Genomic DNA, 19,863 nt, shown 5'->3' with positions numbered 1-19,863 from the left:
TCCACTGGAGAAAGATGAGGCTTTCTGCTCTGGTAAAGATTTACAGCCTCGGAGACCCTGTAAAGGGTCGCCATGAGTTGGAAACGACTCATAGCGAGTCATAACCATGACCACCATAGTCTCATTACAATTTATGTATAAAATTTTTAAATTGTGGTCACAGTGCAGAACTGCTACATCGTGCTGCATATGCCAGTGAGTTTTTCTCATGTGAATTCTAGTAACCCCAGGTTCCTCTGTGCTCCCTGCACACAGACATGGTATTTATCCAGCTCATCATCCTGCACTGATAACCAAATGAGGATTTGGATACCCATACCAGTTGCCATGAGTCCATTCCACATGTGCCAGAGTACAACTGTGCTCCATGGGGCTTTCAGTGGCTGATTTTTCAGAAGTGGAGAATCAGACACATGTGATCGTTACCAGGGATGGGAAGGAAAGGAGAGTAACTCAATGACTAGAGGGCAGATACATATGGGCCACGGTACAACTGTGCTCCATGGGGCTTTCAGTGGCTGATTTTTCAGAAGTAGAGAATCAGGCATTTGTTCCAAGGTATCTCCGAGTGGACTTGAACCCCCAACCTTAATGAAGCAGTTGAGCTCATTAATGGTTTATACCAGCCTGGAGTTTTAACCCAAAGAGGGTAAAGGTTCCAAATCCCAAGTAGCTTTGGGGTCAAAAACCCCATTTTTGAGTGCTCTTGAGAATCATATGATTCAAAGTCAGATGGCTGTGAAGACCTTGGAATTTCTAAATGAGCCAAGACATACCGTCCCTGACGTCTTCATGGGGCTGTTCTGAGAGAACATGGCAATGCTAGGTAAGCTGTCATAGAAACCTCATAGACGATCAGTTTTACTGCTAGATTTCAAGATTTCTGGCCTGAAGCACTACAGAAATTTCTGGATATATTTATTTCAGAAAAGTGAGAATTTTAGCTTAAGAAAACACAAAACTATATAAGAGCTCAAGCTTCCTCAGCCATGTCTAAAGCCAGTTCCTTCTCAGTAGGTCTCTTTGGACATGGTAGCTCCAGGTTAGCTCCATGTTGTTGTTGTTAAGTGCTGCCGACTTTGTTCTTACTCATAGCGACCCTGTAAAAGGTTTCCTAGGAGTAGCTGGTGAGTTTGAACCGCCCACCTTTCGGTCCAGAGCTTTATGCCAAGCACCACACCAGGACTCCATAGGCTGAGCGAATGTGCCCTTGGTGTCCTCAAGACCAGATAAAAGGTCTGTGGCAATAAAAAGCCTCTAGAATGCTCTAGAAAGGTTCTTCTAGCTGAGTGTCTAGCAAAGTGGACCAGCATGGTCCAATTTTCCCAAGAGGGGATGGACTGTCTCTTTCCTAGTCTCTGTAAAATGCCCTCACAATATGGGCACAGACCCATTAGGTAAGAAAGTAAGAATTCTTTGTGGAAGAATGGAATATGAAGATAGATGCAGGAATGGACTATGATTGATAGGATGCATAAGAATTCTTGAACAGTGCAAATGGTTAATAGGCCTGGCTGCTAAACAAAAGGTTGGCAGCTCAGATCTACCCAGAGATGCTTCAGAAGAAATGCCTGGCCGTCTACATCCAAGAAATCAACCTTTGAAAACCCTATGGAGTACAGTTCTATTCTGACACACCTGAGGGTGCCGTGAGTCAGAGCCAACTCAGCAGGAACATGGTTTTATAAAGCTCAGAACAGCATGCCATCCAGGAACATAGAAAGGCAACTCAGAGACTCTGCCCACAAGGAACAATGTGTGCTGGGGACCCTGAACACAAATGTCTCCTTCATAGACTACCGTCATGACCCCTCCCTGGTAGCTCCTTTTCAAATGGGTCTGCAGAGGGACATGCTCACATCACCCACACTGTGTGTCTGTCAGATCTCTGGACTCCAAGTGGACAGTATGGGGCAAAAGACCAACTGACAGAGACAAAGGGCAAAGGGGAGGTGATAAGACAAATGTCACTTCCTGGTGATAAGGGCTTCCTGAGGAACAGATCTCTCTGGATAGAGCCCTTTGGAGCAAAGTCTTCTGGGGTTAGTGGCCTCCCATCTAAAGAGTTTGTGAATAAGATTGGACAATGACTGGCCAGGCTTGGCTGACAGGCACTGAACTCTTTCCACTTATGTATGACTGTGGCTACCATAGCCCAGAGAGATGTCCAAACACCCCCAGGAAATTCAACTCAATTGGCCACAGTTTTTAAGCACCTATTTTGCCAACATTACTGGGGGGGTGCATTGGTGATTCCGGGGTAGAATTGTCACTGTCCGTGTGGGAGCTCCAGAGGCCAATGCACCTCATGAGAAGCTACCACCCAACTGGGCATTTGAATTTTGACACGATGCTGAATAAGATTCAGTGGAGCTTCCAGACTGAAAAAGACTAGGAAGAAAGACTTGGCAATGACATCTTATACATCAGAATGGTCCAATCTCCCACCCATTGTGGGATGGTGTGGGGCTCAGCAGCACTTTTGTTGTTGTTGTTATACACCAGATCCCTATGAGTTGCAGAGGTCCCTGTGAGTGGGAGGCTAACAACAACAACAGAGAACATCCAGCCATCTGAGGTACTTTTAGGACACATGAAACAGAGAGGTCCCAGCATCCTGGAAGGAAAATCCAAATATGTTACCTGTTTGCAGACAAGATTACAAGGCTGGCTCTTACTGTCACATTTTTAAATTAACTCCACTCCCCAAGTACCATGATAAAGTCAATGTTTGTTCTAATAAATTCTAACAAGCAAAAGGCGAATTCCAAGGTAAATGCTATTGATTTTGATAGAATTACAATACAGGCAGCAAAGAAGATAAAGATGTCACATGTGGTTTTAGCTAAATATTTAACACAGACTCAATCTCCTGAAATCTTCCTCTGAACAGTTATTCAAACTGTTAGAGATATGAGTACTGTCAGTGGGGATTTCAGAGCTTCTGAAGAACAAACACAGACAAAGGGGGAGGTGAAATAAAAGGCCACCCCAGGGGTGAAGAGGTCACTGGTTCTGACCTCCTGTAGCTCCTTCATCAAAGACCTAGGAGTAAACAGAGCCTACATGAAATTCACAGATAGTGCTCACTAAGGCAACATGAAGAATGCCTCCGAGACCAGAATCTTCTAGTACAAAAGGAACCAGAAGGTCAGCTAGCTTGGGCAGAAAGTAAGAGATGGTTTGCAAGGTAATGTGTTGGAGAGGAATAGATCAGCAGTGCAAATATTTAATATTAAGAAGAAAAACTGGAAATCAATAAAACCAGAGAAGACCTAAGGGCGATGGCAAATAGTGAATGGCAGGCATTTACAATGTAACAGGAGACTTACACACCTAGCCTGAGGCAACAGGCACGTTTAGAAGAATAAGCATTTCTGTTCTAGAAAGAGTGGCATCAGTCCCAAACAAAATAAGGTAATCGGTGCAGATACAGCGGAGATCTCAGGAGCCAGCAGTGGAGATGTGGGGAGAGGAGGTTCTAACTCCTAGAATTAGACTCAGGGCTCTACATACAATGTGACCTGGCCCAGCCATTTGCAGCACAGCAAAGCCCACAGGCATTGAGCTGGGTCCCCATATTTAATGACAGCTTACTGGGGTTTCCAGTTCCCAAGGCTATAAAATATCTACTTTACACCAGCTCGGTCTCCTGCTAGGCACAAGATGTGATGATTGGTGCTCAGTCAATATTTCCTCTTCCCCTTATTTGCCCTGGTGGCACTGTGGGTTAGATATTGGACAAGGTCTGAAGTTCAAACTCACCAATGGTTCTGTGGGCGAAAGACAAGCCTGTGCTTCTATAAATATTTATTCTCGCAAACCCTATGTAGTGTCTCAGGCTCCACTTGTCTGTCAGTTGGTTGCACTGTGGTGGCTTGTGTGTTGCTGTGATTCTGGAAGCTATGCTACTGGTGTTCCAAATACCAGCAGGGTTACCCATAGTGAAGAGGTTTCCATGGAGATTCCTGATAAAGCACAGGCTAGGAAGAAGGAATTTCTGACGGATTAGTCCCTGGAAACTTTATGAATGCCAGCAAAACATTGTCTGATAAAATGCCTGAAGATAAGTCCCAGAGGTTGGAAGACACTCAAAATATGACTGAGGAAGAGGTGCCTCCTCAAAGAGTATACCTTAATGATGTGGGTGGCAAAAGCTTCAGGGACCTTCATTTGTTGATGGACACAACTGAAAATGAGTAGAAACAGCTGCAAACATCTATGAAAATTGGAACATGTAATGTATAAAGTATGAATATTGGAAGTTATCAAAATTGAAATGGAATGCAAAAATATTGATATCCTAGACATTATTGTTGTACACTGCCGAGTCAGTTTCCACTCATAGAGACCCTGCATAGGATCTCTGAGGCTGTAAATGTGGTTCTGTGGGCTAATGCGTCAGACTGCAAAGTTGTTTGAACTTTGCTCACCAGCTGCTCCTTGGAAACCCTATACAGAGTTTCTATGGGTCAAAATCAATTCTATGGCACTTAACAACAACAGCAACAACAACAAATCTCTACGGGAGTGGAAAGCCTCATCTTTCTCCAGTGGAGCAGCTGATGGGCTCAAACTGTTGATCCTGTAGTTAACAATCCAACAGTTAACTGTAGTTAACGGTCCAACATATAACCCAATACGCTATCAGGGCTCCATTCTAGGCACTAGTGAGCTGAAAAGAACAGGTACTAGCTACTGTCAATCAGGTAGTTATATGGTTTATGATGTCAGGAATGACAAATTAAAGAGGCATGACATCTAATTCACTGTCTAAAAAAGCACTTCAAGTCCTATCTTGAAGTACAATGCTGTCTATGATAAGATAATATCTATATGCCACAAGGAACATCAGTTAATACCACTATTATTCAAAATTACAAGCCAACCACCAAAGTCAGTGATGAAGAAATTGAAGAATTCTACCAACTTCTTCAGTCTGAAATTGATTAAACATATAATCAAGATGTGTTGATATTTATTGGTGATTAGAACTCAAAAGTGAAAAACAAAGTGGAAGGATCAGTAGTTGGAAAATATGGCCATGGTGATAGAAATGATACTGGAGATCCCATGGTAGAATTTTGCAAGACCAACAACTTATTCATTTCAAATACCTTTTTCAATAACATAAAAGGTGACTATGCACATGGGTCTCGCCAGATGGAATACACAGGAATCAATTGACTCCATCTGTGGAAAGAGATGATGGAGATGCTCAATATCATCACCAAAACAAGGCTGGGACTAACTGTGGAACAAGCCAGTTGCTCATATGCAAGTTCAGGCTGAAGCTGAAGAACATTAAAATAAATCCAAAATATAACCTAAAGTACATCCCATCTGAATTTAGAGTACATCTCAGAACAGATTTGACTCATTGAACACAAATGACCAAAGACCAGAGTGATTGTGGGTTGGTATCAAGATAATCATGCATGGAGAAAGCAAAAGGTTATTTGAAAGACAGAAAAGAAATAAAAGACCAAAGTGGATGCCAGATGAGGCTCTGAAACTTACTCTTGGAAGCAGAGTAGCTAAAAGCAAATGGAAGAAATACTGGAAAAAACATTAAAAGGCAGCTTGAGAAGAAAAATGAACAAAATATGCAAAGATTTGGTGATAGAGACCAAAAGAGAAGAACATCCTCAGCATTTCTCAAGCTAAAAGAGCTGAAGAAACAAAATTAAACATCAAATTGCAATATTGAAGGATTATATGGGTAAAAAATTGAATGAAGCAGAAAGCATCAAAAGAAGATGGAAGGAATGCACAGAGTATCAAAAAGAATTGGTCAACATTCAACCATTAATTCAGGAGGTAGCATATAATCAAGAATTGATGTTATCGAAGGAAGATATTCAAGCTGCACTGAAGATTTTGGTGAAAAACAAGGCTCCAGGAATCGACCTGATAGCAACTGAGATGTCCCAACAAAATGAGGCAATTCTAGAAACACTTATTTGTCTATGCCAAGAAATTCGGAAAACATATACCTTACCAGCCAACTGTGCCCATTCCAAAGGAAGGTCATCCAACAAAATGCTAAAATTATTGGACTGTATCATTAATACTACAATAAGTTTTTCCTGAAGATAATTCAAAAATAGTTGCAGCAGTATATCAATAGGGAGCTGTCTGAAATTCAAGCTGGATTCAAAAGAGATCAAGGAATGAATGATATCATTGCTGATGTCAAATGAATCTTGGTTGAAAGCAGAGAATAACAGAAAGACAATTACCTGTATTTAATTGACTATGCAAAGGAATTCAGCCATGTGGATGATAGCAAACGATGGATATAACATTGTGAAGAATAGAATTCCAGAAAACTTAACTGTGCTCATTTGGAGCCTGTACAAGAGGCAGCCATTTGAATAAAACAACAGGGAAACTGTGTTTTTGAAATTAGAAAAGGTGTATGCCATGGTTGTATCTTTTCAACATATTTATTCAATCTGTATGTTGAGCAAATAATCCAAGAAGCTGGACTATGGCAGAACATGGTATCAGACATAAAGGAAAGCTCACCTAAGGTATGCAGATGACACAATCTTGTTTGCTGAAAGCAAAGAGGACTTGCAACATTTGTTGAGGAAGATCAATATGGATTAATATTACATATTTAATATGGATTACAACTCTATGTAAAGAAAACAAAAATCCTCACAACTGGACCAATAAACAACATCTTGATGGAGATAGGATTGAAATTGTCATGGATTTCATTTTACTTGGATCTATGGTCAATGTCCATGGAAGCAGCAGTCAAGAAATGAAATGATTTATTGTATTGAACAAATCTGCCAAAGACCTCTTTAAAGTGTTAAAGAGCAAATAAGTGTGCCTGACCCAAGTTATAGTATTTTTAGTTGCCTCATATATATGTCTTGGTGTTGCACTGTAATATAACACTGGACTGCTATCTGCAAGGTCAGTGGTTCAAACCCACCAGCTGCTCCTCAGAAACCCTATGCAGGGTCTTTATGCATTGGAACCAACTCAATGGCACATAGCAACAACAATAACATATGCTTGTAAACGCTGGACAATGGATAAGGAAGACCACAGAGCAAGCGATGAGTTTGAATCATGGTGTTGGCGAACAATATTGAAAGTACCAAGGACTGCCAGAAGAACAAACAAATCTGTCCTGGAAGAAGTGCAGACAGAGTGCTCCTTCAAACCAAGGAGACTTTCCTCATGTACTTTGGACATGTCATCAGGAGGGACCAGTCCCTGGTGAAGGACATCATTCTTGGTAGAGTAGAGGGTCACTGAAAAAGAGGAAGACATTCAATGAGATGGATTGACCCAGTGGCAGTGGCAATGGGTTCAAATATAACAATTGTGAGATGCAGAATCGGGCAGTGTTTTCATTCTGGTATGCAAAGGATGGTTATGAGTTGTACCTCACATGACAACACGAGTCAGAATCGACTCGACGGCAGTGGGTTTGTTTGGTGTTTTTAATGGGTATGGGAAAGAAACCCTGGTGGCACTGTATGATAAGCACTGGACTGCTGACCACAGCGTCCGCAGTTCAAATCCACCAAGAAAGATGAGCTTCCTGCTCCCATAAAAGTTTACAGTCTAAGAATCCATATATGGGTTAGAATCACCTTGATAGCAGTGGGTTGGATGTGGGGATTTTTGTCTGCCAGATAGTGCTCTCCCCAAAATCTTATACGATCTTGTTTTCTGGGCCAGCCATGAAGAATACTTTGGGGAGATCTAGCCAGCACCTTGAGGTCCCTGGATGGCTCCAACAATTTGCCTTCGACTACTAAACCTGAAGGTTGGTGGTCTGCACCCACCCATTGTGCTGCTGAAGAAAGGCCTGGCAATCTGTTGGCATAGAGATTTGTGTTGTTGTGTTGTTGTGCACCATCAAGTTGATTCTGACTCACAGTGGCCCTATAAAACAGAAGAATTCCCCAATAGAGTTTTTCAAGCTGTCATCTTTATGGAAGTAATTTTACAGGTCTTTCTCCTGAAAATCACCATACAGATTACAACCAAGAAGCCTGATGGAGCAATTCTACTCTGTAACACATGGGCCAGCCATGAGAAATGGCTTGCTAGGTTTGACAGCTTTTTGGTTTGGGGGTTTTGTTTGTTGCGCTCATCCTCAGAGTAGGAAGGTTCAATTTGTCTACATTTATAGATGACCACACCCTCCCCCAACTCCTACCTAGAGCATCACCGGCAGGTGTCTGGACCTGGGGTATGGCTTGTGCTTTCGTGTCAGCTGTAACCATGAGGCCACCATCAGCCCATCCAGGGCATAAGCATCCACGTGCATCCCGCCCCACCCCCCAGACCCAGCTGCACCCCTAGGTTATGCAGTGAAGAGAATGAGTCTTCTTAACCATGTTCCATTCATCTTCAGCTTTTCTCCTCCTCCACTGCTGGGCCTGTTTCTGGAAGCTGGGAGGGACCGTTGAGCTAAGAGTAGATGGGAAGATTCTCTTTCCAGTGGCTTTATCCCATGACCAAATCCTATTCCCACCACCAGCTTGGAATCCTCTGCCTTTGTCTTTGCAAACATGGATTTATATGAGTTGTGAGGGAACCAAAGAAATAGCCCTCTCCCAATGGAGGTAGAGTGGCCAAATTAACAACGTGTGTTTTTCAGGTGGAATGAGACTTAAGCCAGGGTTCACAGAACTACAGAAACTCATTGACAAGTTGTCCTGTCTGATGATAACCAGGAGAAAGCCATCTTATATTCTGGCATATTTTCATAAGCTAAAATGAATAGAAAAGTGGCTATTTAATAAAAAGGTATATATCTTTTTTAAAATCTGTTTTCTTAAAGTTCATTCCGACTCATTATCAATCCTGTGTGGCAGAGTAGAATTACCTAGAGGATTTCCAAGGCCATAATCTTTACAGAGGCAATTTCATGCAGGAGGAAGTGCAGGTAGACAATAAAGGGTTAAAAGAAGAAGCGATATGAATATAGAAAGAGCAGCAGCATGGAACCAGGGCCGAGTTGTTGTTTAGTGCTGTTGAGTCCATTCTGACTCATAGTGACCCTGTATAGGGCTTCCCAGGAGTGGCTGGCAGATTTGAACCACCAGCTTATGGCTTATCCTACAACCAGAATGCTCCTTAGAAGCCAGGATGGCCAAACTTTGTCTCTTATACTTTGGACATATTATCAGAATGGACCAGACGCAGGAGAATGACATAAAGCGGAGGATCAGCGAAAGAACGGAAGACTCCCAACGAGATGGATGTGGCAGCAACAGTGGGCTCAAGTCACAATTGTGAGGATGGCACAAGACTGGGCGGTGTTTCGTTCTGTTGTACATATGGTCGCTGTGAGTCAGAACAGACTCAACGGCACCTAACAACAATACAAGCTTTATGACAGCAGATGGCCACATCTTTCTCCTGTGGAGCAACTGGGGAGTTCGAACCACTGACCCTTTGGGTTGCAGCTGAGCACTTAACCACTGTGCCACCAGGGCTCCTCCATAAAGTTTTAAGGATAATATAAAAATAAATATCCAGAACATTTTCTTGTCTTATATTTTACCCTCCTGCTGAACACATTTGTCCAAATTGGTAAAATTATCTTCCACCTATACAAACAACAACAAACAAAGAAGAGAGGCCCCTGGGTGGTGCAAATCATTTGACTCAACTAACTAAAAGGTTGTCAGTTTGAACTCACCCAGGAGCACCACAGAAGAAAGATCTGGCAATCTATTTCTGTAGAGATCACAGCCAAGAATGCCCAATGGAGCTCAGTTCTACTCCGTAACACACTGGGGTATCATGAGTCAGAATCAACTCAACAACAGCAAACTTGTTTTTCTTGTTTTATACAAAGAATGAGAGCCCCAAGGTGCTACAAATGGTTAACAAGCTCACCAAAAGGTTGGCAGTTCAAGTCTCAAAAGAAAGGCCTGGCTATCTAATTCCTAAATATCAATCACTGAAAACCCTCTGGAACACAGCTCTGTTCTGATATACACGGGGTCAGAATAAACCCCAGAAAATGAGAAAGCGTTTTCTTTTTAATCGAGTACTTCTTTTGAAAATTCTTAAGAGATACCTTTAGGAAATAAGCATTATATAATGATCTATCCTCGTCTTACACACCCCAGGACAGCGCTTTTAGATACTTACCTCTGCATTTGATTCCTCCACCCTACATTTCAGCCCCTCTGACTGTCCAGCCATAGTCCTTACACAAGGTCTTAGGTGACTCTGAAGAAGCAAGACTGCCCCTTTGTGACATAGCATCGGTAGGAATCCAATCAATAGAACGCCACCAAGGAAACAGCAGAAGGAAATCTGGGTACTTCAAGCCTGTCAGAACTTTGCCAATTCAATGGCCTCTGTCCGAATCTCTCAAAAAAGCCGTCTGTATTTGGTTCATCAAAATCAGTTACCATGGAGTTGATGCCAATTCATGGAGACCCTACGTGTGTCAGAGTAGAACTGTGCTCTAGTGTTTTCAATGGCTGATTTTTGAAAGTAGGTTTCTGAGTAGATTTGAACCTTCAACCTTGCAGTTAGCAGCGGAATACATAACCATTGTCACCACCTAAGAACTCTTTTTTGATACATTGGTGGGAGTGGTGGTGTTGTAACTCACACTGACCCTTTCCCATAAGATTTTCTAGTCTGTAATCTTTATGGTCTTTTCTTCCTCTGAGTCACTGGGTGTGTTTGAACCACTGACCTTTCAGTTAACAGCAGAATACTTAGCTATTGCACACCACTTTCTTTGATGCATAACCCACTAACCATCAAACCAAATCCAACTCACAGTGACTCTCTATAGGTTTTCTGAGACTGTAAATCTTTTCAGAAGTAGACAGCCTTCCTTTTCTCCCACACAGTGGCTGGTAAGTTAGAACCACTGAACTTCCAGGTAGAAGTTCAATGTTAATTCCACAGCACCATCAGGGTTTAATTCTCTTGATACCTCCAAATAATCTGGTACCCTTTGGTCTGCGTACTGGGTCTTCTCATGAATTTTGTCCTAGACTCAGTCCTAATTCCTCCCTAGAAATCCAGCTCAGGTCATTTCAGAATGTCATAGAAACAAGAAATGTTAGAACTGGAAAGTCTTTCTGAATGATACAGCCCAAACCATTATGTGAAGGAAGAGAACCCCAAGTCTGAGGGTGGTCAAGTGGTCTCCTCAAACACACAGCTGGTCAGCAGCCATCTTGAATTAGAACCTGAGGCCTGGTTCTTCCATTCATGCCACATCAGGATTGGAAAAAGGAGCATTAGTCTGGCTAACGGGTAATGATCCCTACCTGACAGAACCACACTAAATGGAATTTTCAAGTTTTCAGATCTGGTACCTTTGTTACTTGTAAAATTTGACCAGAAGTTCTATGGAAAAGAGAAAAAGAAGATTTCTGCTTCCCAGACTCTGGACTTCAATTGCACACCTAAGAAAATATAGAACTTTCTACTCCTTTATTAAGGGACCCGGTGGATCCATCGGATAGGCACAAGCCCACCAGCCACTCTGTAGGAGAAAAGATGAGACTTTCTGCTCCCGCAAAGATCTTAAAAACCTTAGTAGCCCTATACAGCATCACTATGAGTCAGAAACAACTCAATGGCACTTAACAACAACTTCTTTATCTCCTTCTGTCCCATCCTGGATATTATACAGACCTGAGTCTGAAAGAATGTGTGGATCCACAGAAACTAAAACAGTTATTTTAGCTGATGTAAAAGCCTTCCAGAAGTCTTTGAAGCAGAGATAGTCATACCTCCATCCTTGTCTAAGAGTACTATGTCTACCTCGAGCAAAAAATCCATACCAGCGTGAGGTGCCAGGTATAGGTGTGATGCCGAAGCTGGTCATCCAAATACTCAGAACATTCCAGAGGTGACATCACAAAACCATATGGTGTTTTTCAGGGCTCATGGTTTCTCTTTGAGCATCACAGGAGGGAGAGGGGCATCTGAAAGGAAGGCAGAGCTTGCTGTTGATTGTGCCCATTCACCTGGCCATGTCAGTGTGACACACAATAGCCCTGTTTGGTCATTGCCCACTGCCAGGCTGTGCTGCCCTTCTCGCCAGAAGTGACATCTTCTAGCTGCAGTCTACCCAAACAAGAATGATCCCAGACTGAAGGAGGAAATGTAGAAACCGCATCAAGAACACAAGGCTAACGTCAGGGCTTTGTAAAGGGACAGGCCAGCCCTTCTGGCTACAATTCTCCATCCTTTCAACCTTCAACCTATTTTCGTCTTTGTGTCTAAGGTGAGTCTCTTGTAGATAGCATATGGATGAGTACTTTTTTTGAAAAATTGTTATCTAATTCTTACTTTCTGCCTCTTGATTGGAGCATTTAATCCATTCCCATTCACAAGTAATTAGCAATAAGAAGGACTTGTTGTTCAGTACCGTCTAATCGGTTCCTACTCATAGTGACCCTGTATAGTGTTTTCGAGGAGCAGAAGTGAGCTTCAATCACCAACCTTGTGGTTCAAACCAATCTTGCAGTTCAACCCAACCTCTACTAACCGGCAGCACTACATCAAGGCTCCAGGGACTTAACTTGTGCCATTTGTCATTAGTTTCTATCTATGTGACTTACTGGTTCATTGTTCTTTACCTGCAGTGCTATCTTCTTTGGTCTATAGATTGTGTGTGGGGGGTGGGGTGGGGAGTGGGTGGGGGGGGGTAGTCATTTACCAACTAAATGGCAATGGGTTTGGGCTTGCTTTTATTTTTTCGTTTTATTTTTTCTTTACTTTCTTTGTGGTTACCGTGAGAATTTGACCTCAATTCTGCCAAATCATTTGTCTCCAGAGACGGTTCATGAGGAGACTCTTTCTAGTTACTGATGTAACTTAAGTTTCTGATGAACCAGAGATCCCCAACTTCCTATTATTATGCCTTATGCAGGGATCAAAACAGTGGGGCAGGCTCAGCAGATCCAGAGTCACCCTGAATGTCCAGTTACAAGTCACATAACTCTAGTTACAAGTCACATCTTGCTTTAAGAAAATTCAAAAATATATACCTACCCCAAAATCAAGAAAGTCATTAAAAAGTGTGTTCTTAAAAAATTCTTCATTTTATAAGGGTTCCTTTTAGAGGCTAACACCCATATTGTTAAAACACAGCTGAGATTTCTCTTGCCCATACTTCAAGGAAGTGTCTACACACACAGTGAGTAACAACAAGAAGGGCAGAACCGTGGTCTGGAAGCTAGAACGTGCTACAAGGGTTGGGTCTGAGCCAGGAGGACTAGCAAGAGGAGACAGAAACCAACATTAACAAAACCCAGGAAGCACCAGCACACTGAGGGACAGGCTGTGAGTGTCATTTCACCTATATTAGAATCACCGGCATAGAGGCAGGGCCTACCACCCTTAGCATAGAGTTCCTTCCTTGAGCTCCTCACCCCCCATCACTCTGGTCCATCTCCAGTAAGTTCACTTGAGACTCTTGCTCCAATTCTAAGAAGCACACACTTTGTCCTGCAACAGTGCCACATGGACAAAGGAATCTGCTAGTATCTGCGGATGTAGTGTCTGTGGATGTATTCTTATTACTATCTTCATACCCATTACTCTATTACCCTATTTTCATACCCATTACTCTATTACATGAATTTTCTATCAAATGAATTTTCAGATCCCTTACGCTTTCTATTATCCCTGCTCTGATTATACCTTCTCCACCCTTTCAACCACCTGGTGAATGATTACTTCCCTCCCATGTGGTAAAAAAAACCTAGCACCTAGCTCTACCGTGAAGATCTTATCTAGGAAAAGAAATACCTCTACCATGGTGTTCTAGTGTGGTCACAGAGTTAACACCCACATGAGATGCCAAGACTTGAAATCACTAGATAGCACCTAACAACAACTATATAGTAAGTGATGAGTCAAACTCTGGATTTTTTAGTCTAAATCCAGGACTTTATCAGATAAGTCAAAAAGCATTGCTACAAAATCATAGAAACCTTATTAAACAAAATTATCAAAATGTGAAACTTATATATATCCGCTCTAGTAGCGTAGTGGTTATGAGTCGGGCTGCCAACCTCAAGGTCAGCAGTTCGAAACTACCAGTGGTTCCACTGGAGAAAGATGAGGCTTTCTGCTTCCATAAAGATTTACAGCCTCAGAAACCTTGTGCCGGGTCACTATGGGTCAGAACCGACTCCACAGTACTTAACAACAACAACATGTTCATACACTTCTGAAGGTGGAGTGTCTATCTCTTTATCCCTTCTCTGGGAGTTCAATGGCTCTATAGGATAAGCACTAGACTGAAAACCACAAGGTTGGTGGTTCGAGCCCACCATTCACTCCATGGGAGAAAGATGAGGTTTTCTGCTTCTGCAAAGGTATACAGCCTCAGAAACCCTAAGTTACGTTAGAACCAACTCGAGGGCACTTAACAACCGCAAACCCCTTCTGCAAAGAATTCTGTGCTCTTCAATTTGTACCACTTCCAAAGCGCAGGTGTTATTTCTTGTTTTACGAATTGAGTGAACGTTACAGAGCAGCTCATCAGTTTTCCATTTCCACTATTCATACACATTTTGTTTCATCTCACCGATCGTAATCCATTCAGTGTAACATCTCTTATCCTATCTCCTCATTGCGTTTCCTGTTTTCGTTTCTCCTTCTTTTCCTAACACTTGTGAACTTTGTCCTTGGATAAATGCCGCCTATTTTATTTCTAATAGTTAACTATTCTAGTGGGTAAACGTTTCTAGTTTATTGTTCTCTTTATAAACATTGTCTACTGTTTGACACAGGATCAGATTGAGCCATGGGGGTAAGTTCATTTCCAGACTTGAAGGGTCATTAAAGGCCATACCTAGTCTTGGTGATTCCATTGGTCTATGGTCACTAAACCCAGTCTTTTTAAAAAAGGAAGTTTTGACATCCTTGAGGGACTCATATCATGTGTTCCATTTAAAATGTCATTTGAGTTTGGGAAACAAAAAGAAATCTGAATGTAGCAACATTAGTTATGGAGTGTGGATGGGGTCAGACTTCCCAATGATACCCTGGAAGAATGAGTGGGGCATGATGGGAAACAATTCTTCTGTACAACTCTCCTGGTCTTTCTCTCACCAAGGCAGTTTTCCATTTTCTTAAAACTTCCTCATGGAAGCCCCAGAGTGTCCTATGTCCGTCAAGAAAATCTATCAAAACAATCCTTTGAAATTCAAGTAAACTGATTGCCATACACTGAACTGACTTCTCTGCCATGAATTTAACCAGCTCATTAGCAGATCTTCTCAGAAGCCAGTTTTGATGGGAACTTTTTCACTTTTTTGAAGGCACCCTAATGAGATTACTAAGCGTATTACTAAGAGAAGTTGTCAGCAACTATCCACTAATTGAAGAGCCATGTTTGTTGGACATAAATCCCTTTATATGTGAACTGGAACTCTTGCAGCAATACTTTTTGACTGACCCTCATATTAAAGGTGCAGAATTGAATTTAGATTCTAGCTCTGCCGCTACTAACTGGACCATCTTAAGCAAAGTACTTAACCAAAGTGCATTCCTAGAAAGGGTGATCATCCAAACTCGCAGGGCCCACAGGGTGGTGAGAATCATTCCTTGCCCATGGCCTCACCAACGGCCTCAGGGTCCTCCTTTAATGGACGTCTGCTCATCTCTCATCTCTGCCTGAGTCCTCAGTCTTTGTCCCCTCCGAAGACTGGCGCCAGAACCAGCCTCATGTGAAACATATCCAGCATTCTATTTGAGACAGCTAGTGATGGCATAAGAATCCCTTCTGGTGAAATTGTTCCAACCTTAAAGGTCAGTGGTTCAAACCCACCCAGAGACTTCCTGGAAGAAACATCTGGTGATCCACTCCCACAAAGATTACAGCCTAGGAAGCCTTATGGGGCAGTCTACTTTGTCAATGGGATCCCTATGAGTAAGAATCAACTCAGTGGCCCCTAACGATGAGAAGTAATGACTCATGATTCAATCTTATCAAAAAAGCCTCCCTATCCAGCCCTGGGGAGGAAGGAAAGAAAGGAACAGCCCAGCTGCTATGCTATATTAGCCTGACCACTGGCTTCCTAGGCTGCCTTCTACAAATAACCACACACTGGGCGCTTCAAGCAACAAATGTATTCTCTTTTTTCAACCATTTGAGATCAAAAGGGCGGCATTTACCCAAGGACAAAGTTCAGAAGGGTTAGGAAGGGAGCAGGGATAGAAGCCAGATGGAAAGGGAAGAAGTAGGATATTGATACCTCTTTGTGGGGATCTCAGTTAATGAGATGAATCAAAACGTGTACAAGAGGTCAAATCGATCAGAAAACTGATCTACTCTGTAAACCTTCACCCAATTCACAATTGTTGTTGTTAAGTGCCTTCAAGTTGGTTCCAACTCATAGCGAATCTGTGTAGGGTTTCCGAGGAGCAACTGGTGAGTTTGAACCATCAACCTGTGGTTCAAATCCACCTTTCATTCCAGTGCTTTATCCTGCAGCACCACACTTTAAAGAGGTTTTCTTTGTTTTGTTTTGTTTTTATCACAAATCATATAAACTCAGAAAAACAAATAAATTCATTTAAATAAATATATATTTTTTAAAAACAATAGGTGTTAGAATCCCAAACTCTATACCTGTGGATATAATCCTGTTTGGGAATTTGGAATTCTTTGGCATGTTAGATCATAACTGAATAAGGTGGATTCCAAATCTAATCACTAAAAAGCGCAGATAAGATGCAGAGAGAAAAAAGACAGACACCACACAGCACCATCTAGAAACCAAGAAGTTCTCAGGATTACTCCCGGCAATGAAGGAGACTTGGATTTAGACTTTTAGTCACCAGAACTGTAAAAAACATAATTTCTGCTCTTTAAAAATCAGAAGAAAGACCAAAACAATTTTTATTCTCTCACAGTTCTGGAAACTAGAAGTCTGATATCAAGGTGTTTGCAGGATTGGTTCCTTCTGAGGCTCTGAGGAAAAATTCATTCCATTTCTCTCCTAGTATCTGGTTGTTGTTTGTGCCATGGTATAGATTGAGGCTCATAACAACCCTGAATGACAATGTAGAACTCCCCCTAAGGCACTCCTAGGCTATAAATTTTACAGAAGCAATTCCAACTCATAGCCACTGGTGAGTTTGAACTGCCAATCTTTCAGTTGGCAGCTGAGCATTTTACCACTGTGCCACCAGGGCTCCTTTGGTAGCTGCCAGCAATCCTTGGTGCTCATTGGCTGGTCGATGCAGCTTGCCAATCTTCTATCTCCATCTTCACTTGACAGTCTCTGTGTCTTCTCTTACGAAGACATTTTGGAGTTATGGCCTACCCTGCTCCAGAATGAAGGAGTCTTGGTAGCATAATGGATTATGAACTGGGTTGCTAATCACAGGGTCAACAGTTCGAATATACCAGTGGTTCCATGGGAGAAGGACGAGACTTTTTGTTCCCGTAAAGACTTATAGGGTCGCAGTGAGTCGAGACCGACTCTACGACACATAACCACCACCACCACAATCCAGAAATATCTTGAATCCTTGTCTTAAAGGCATCAGCAAAGACACTTTTTTTCCCAATAAAGTCATATTACATTCACAGCTCCAAGCAAACATCTTTTGCAGAGGATTGGGGGAGGAACATATCATTCAATCTTCTACAACCTGGAAAAAACTTCTCTCATGGAACCCAGAGAGAGACTATTGATAAGAACAAAGCCATGTACATAGGTGTCAGCAAACGCATGTGCAAATCTGGGGTCCACAAAATAATTACGATGTGCTGCAGTCTGGTACATAGGATCAGCATTGGACTGGTAGACACAGGTAGGCAGTTCAAACCCACCAGCCATTCTTTGGAAACTCTACCCATAGTTGTTATGAGTCAGAGCCAATTCGATGACACTTCACAACAACATGAGCTGTGGACAAGTCACCCAACCTTTCAGAAGCTGCTTCCTCCAAAACCAGGAAATGATACCAAATTTGAAAAGGTGGGGATTTTTTTGTTCCTGTAAAGATTTACAGTCTCAGAAACCTTGTCACTATGAGTGGTAACAACCCAATGACCATGGATGGGCTTTAAGATAACATATGTCAAAGGACTGACAACTCTCAATAAATAATCACTGTTTTGGTACGCTCAGTGCCTTGCTTCCTTTGGCTCAAAATCTTGGACAGGAAACACATTTGGTGTTGGTGCTAAAAAGGCATGATACTAATGTTTAAACTGCTTATTTTTTGTTATGTGTGTGTGTGTGTAGATATACAGGCATTCACCACAATAAAAAAAATATTTTGTGTGTGTGGCATGACTCTGCAGTTGGTATGAGGACTTGTTTGTTGGATCAATTAGCTTTCTGTTTTTCAAAGGAGGAGCATGTAGAGCTGGTCGGTGTCCCTTCCCCCTCGTCAGGACCTGAGCCTCCATAACCCAGCATTCAGGAGCTTTCTTCCTCTCTCACCCAAATGCCTGTTACCACTCAGAAAGCCCTGTCATCAATCATCCACATTCGGTGAGCAGGTGCCACGCAGAGCACGGAGGAAGATATGCCTCATGGGTTTCTAATCTAAACAGACAGGTAGAGCAGAGACAAAGAAGCAGGCAGGCAGGCATCCGAGACTTTCTGATTTCCCTCACTTCAACGGTCTGATGATGAATCACATGAGAAAATTCAACAAGCGGGAGGTCCATTAGAGAGCAAAAATCCCCCTGCCCTGCCCCTGAGAGCCACAGAAACTACAGCTCTGGGTCCAGAAGCCAGAGGTAGGCATGGAGATAGGTTCAGACCCTTCTCTCCTCATCATTTGTGGATGGGAATGGGAAGGCAGGCAGAGTCATGATGTCTGTCACCTTCAAATTGCGTGATGAGATTGAAGACTTCTTTAGTGTAGGTTCTCTAGAGAAAAAATACCAATGAAATATAATATTTGGTGGTGGTGGTATTAGGTATAGTCAAGTTGGTTCTGTCTCTTAGTGAGCCTCTGATCCTCAAACTGATATATTAGTCCTCAAACTGATATATTTGCTCTTTAACACTTTAAAGAGATCTTGTGCGGCAGATTTGCCTAATGCAATCGTCATTTGATTTCTTGACTGCTGCTTCTGTGAATGTTGATTATGGAAACAAGCAAAATGAAGTCTTTGACAATTTCAACCTTTTCTCCATTTATCATGTTATTTACTGGTCCAGTGGTGAGGATTTTTGTCTTCTTTATATGGAGGTGCAATTCATTGAAGATTGTGGTCTTTAATCTTTATCAGTATTACATACCTTGTATATATCTTGTTGTTAAGTGCGGTTGACTCAGTTTCAACCAGTAGTGACTCTGTATAGGATTTCCAAGGAGTGATTGGTAAGTTTGAACTTCTGATCTTTAGATTTAAACTGACCTTACAGTCCAGTGCATTATCCCACAGTGCCACACCAGGACTCTGCATATATTGTTGTTGTTGTTAGGTGAAGTCGAGATGGTTCTGACTCATAGTGACCCTATACACAACAGAATGAAACACTGCCCAGTCCTGCACCAACCTCACAATGGTTGTTATACTTGAGCCCATTGCTGCTGCCACTGTGTCGTTCCATCTCCTTGGGGTCCTCCTCTTTTTTGTTGACTCTCCATAATGTTCTTCTCCAGTCCCTTCTGACAACATGTCCAAAGTATGAGAAACAAAGTCTTACCATCCTGACTTCTAAGGAGCATCCTGGCTGTACTTCTTCCAGTACAGATTCACTTGTTCTTCTGGCAGTCCATAGTATTTTCAATATTCTTCTCCAACACCATAACTCAAATGAATCAGTTCTTCTACAGTCTTCATTATTCCTGGTCGTACTTTGATGTCACATAAGGCTATTGAAAATACTATGACTTGATATATAT

General features: G+C 42.1%; 1 protein-coding gene across 2 annotated transcripts in view; it reads right to left on the bottom strand.

Annotated features, from left to right (window-relative positions):
• The window catches only part of SPERT (spermatid associated), a 30,082-nt gene extending 18,200 nt beyond the window's left edge, over positions 1 to 11,882 (bottom strand). Inside the window, exons 1-3 of one of the 2 annotated variants that reach the window (XM_006837625.1) lie at positions 11,808 to 11,882; positions 11,294 to 11,367; positions 11,208 to 11,214 (exon numbers count right to left, since the gene is read on the bottom strand). In XM_006837625.1, the coding sequence (XP_006837688.1) occupies positions 11,208 to 11,214; positions 11,294 to 11,367; positions 11,808 to 11,882 (156 nt within the window). The remainder of the gene's footprint in view (positions 1 to 11,207; positions 11,215 to 11,293; positions 11,368 to 11,807) is intronic. The other variant, XM_006837626.1, reaches the window with a different exon arrangement.
• Between the last annotated feature and the right edge of the window lie 7,981 nt (positions 11,883 to 19,863).

Source organism: Chrysochloris asiatica, unplaced genomic scaffold (assembly GCF_000296735.1).
Source record: "Chrysochloris asiatica unplaced genomic scaffold, ChrAsi1.0 scaffold00022, whole genome shotgun sequence".
Lineage (NCBI taxonomy): Eukaryota > Metazoa > Chordata > Mammalia > Afrosoricida > Chrysochloridae > Chrysochloris > Chrysochloris asiatica.
This window is presented reverse-complemented; position numbering and strand designations above follow the sequence as displayed.